This window comes from Manacus vitellinus, unplaced genomic scaffold (assembly GCF_001715985.3).
Source record: "Manacus vitellinus isolate BGI_N305 unplaced genomic scaffold, ASM171598v3 ctg7180002425675_pilon, whole genome shotgun sequence".
In the NCBI taxonomy this organism is placed as follows: Eukaryota; Metazoa; Chordata; class Aves; order Passeriformes; family Pipridae; genus Manacus; species Manacus vitellinus.
The window spans coordinates 157-1,688 of NW_021937592.1; the positions used below are offsets into that span (position 1 = coordinate 157).

General features: G+C 60.1%; 1 protein-coding gene across 1 annotated transcript; it reads left to right on the plus strand.

Annotated features, from left to right (window-relative positions):
* Positions 1-342: 342 nt before the first annotated feature.
* Positions 343-1,525, plus strand: LOC115307496 (spliceosome RNA helicase DDX39B-like; the record flags this gene model as incomplete). Its single annotated transcript, XM_029959996.1, has 2 exons — positions 343-435; positions 1,342-1,525. Coding segments are annotated over 2 exons (277 nt in total), but the record flags the coding sequence as incomplete, so codon positions are not given.
* Between the last annotated feature and the right edge of the window lie 7 nt (positions 1,526-1,532).

The window sequence follows — 1,532 nt, forward strand, 5'->3', positions numbered from 1 at the left end:
GTTCCCAGGTCTCAGATCCCCCCTCAGGGTTGTTCCCAGGTCTCTGACCCCCCTTTAGGGGTCTCAGGGGGGTTCCCAGGGTTGTTCCCAGATCTCTGACCCCCCTCAGGGGGGTTCCCAGGGCTCTGTTACCCTTTGAGGGGGTTCCCAGGTCTCAGATCCCCCCTCAGGGTTGTTCCCATGGCTCTGTTCCCCCCTTGGGGATCTCAGGGGGGTTCCCAGGGTTGTTCCCAGAGCTCTGTCCCCCCTCAGGGGTGTTCCCAGGGTTGTTCCCAGGTCTCTGTCCCCCCCCTTGGGGGTCTCAGGGTTGTTCCCAGGTCTCTGACCCCCCGTGCCCCCCAGGTGTCGGTGCTGGTGATGTGTCACACCCGAGAACTCGCCTTCCAGATCAGCAAGGAGTACGAGCGCTTCTCCAAGTACATGCCCAGCGTTAAGGTCAGGGGCTGGGGGCGGCTTCAAGAGGGGTTGGCGGGGGCACAGGAAGACTCTGCCTGGGCTTTTGGGCGTCACAGGGAACGCTCTGAAGGGGTTTATTGGGGGGTTCCAGGAAAGCCTTGGAGGGGTTTCAGTGGGATCCTGAGGGGTTTGGGGGGGATGTTGCTCAGTTTTGGGGTTGAGCTGTCCCCCCCCACAGGTGTTGGTGTTTTTGGGGGGTGTTGCTCAGTTTTGGGGTTCAGCTGTCCCCCCCACAAGTGGCAGTGTTTTTTGGGGGGCTGTCCATCCAGAAGGGTCAGTGTTGGGGTTCAGCTGTCCCCCCCACAGGTGGCAGTGTTTTTTGGGGTCTGTGGCTCAGTTTTGGGGTTCAGCTGTCCCCCCCACAGGTGGCAGTGTTTTTTGGGGGGCTGTCCATCAAGAAGGGTCAGTGTTGGGGTTCAGCTGTCCCCCCCACAGGTGTTGGTGTTTTTTGGGGTCTGTGGCTCAGTGTTGGGGTTCAGCTGTCCCCCCCCGCAGGTGTGGGTGTTTTTTGGGGTCTGTGGCTCAGTGTTGGGGTTGAGCTGTCCCCCCCCACAGGTGGCAGTGTTTTTTCTTTTGGGGTCTGTGGCATCCCATTTTGTGGGTTCAGTGTCCCTGCCACAGGTGGCCAGTGGTTTTTGGGGCTGTCCATCAGAGAAAGGGTTCATGTTGGGTTAGGGCGCCTGTCCCCCCACAGTCTGTTGTGTTTTTTGGGGTCTGTGCTCAGGTTGAGGGTTCCTGTCCCCCCGCGGTGTGTGGGTTGGTGTTTTTTGGGGTCTGTGGCTCAGTGTTGGGGTTGAGCTGTCCCCCCCCGCAGGTGGCAGTGTTTTTTGGGGGGCTGTCCATCCAGAAGGGTCAGTGTTGGGGTTCAGCTGTCCCCCCCCACAGGTGGCAGTGTTTTTTGGGGGGCTGTCCATCAAGAAGGACGAGGAGGTGCTGAAGAAGAACTGCCCCCACATCGTGGTGGGCACCCCGGGCCGGATCCTGGCGCTGGCGCGGAACAAGAGCCTCAACCTCAAACACATCAAACACTTCATCCTGGACGAGTGCGACAAGATGCTCGAGCAGCTCGGTGGGTT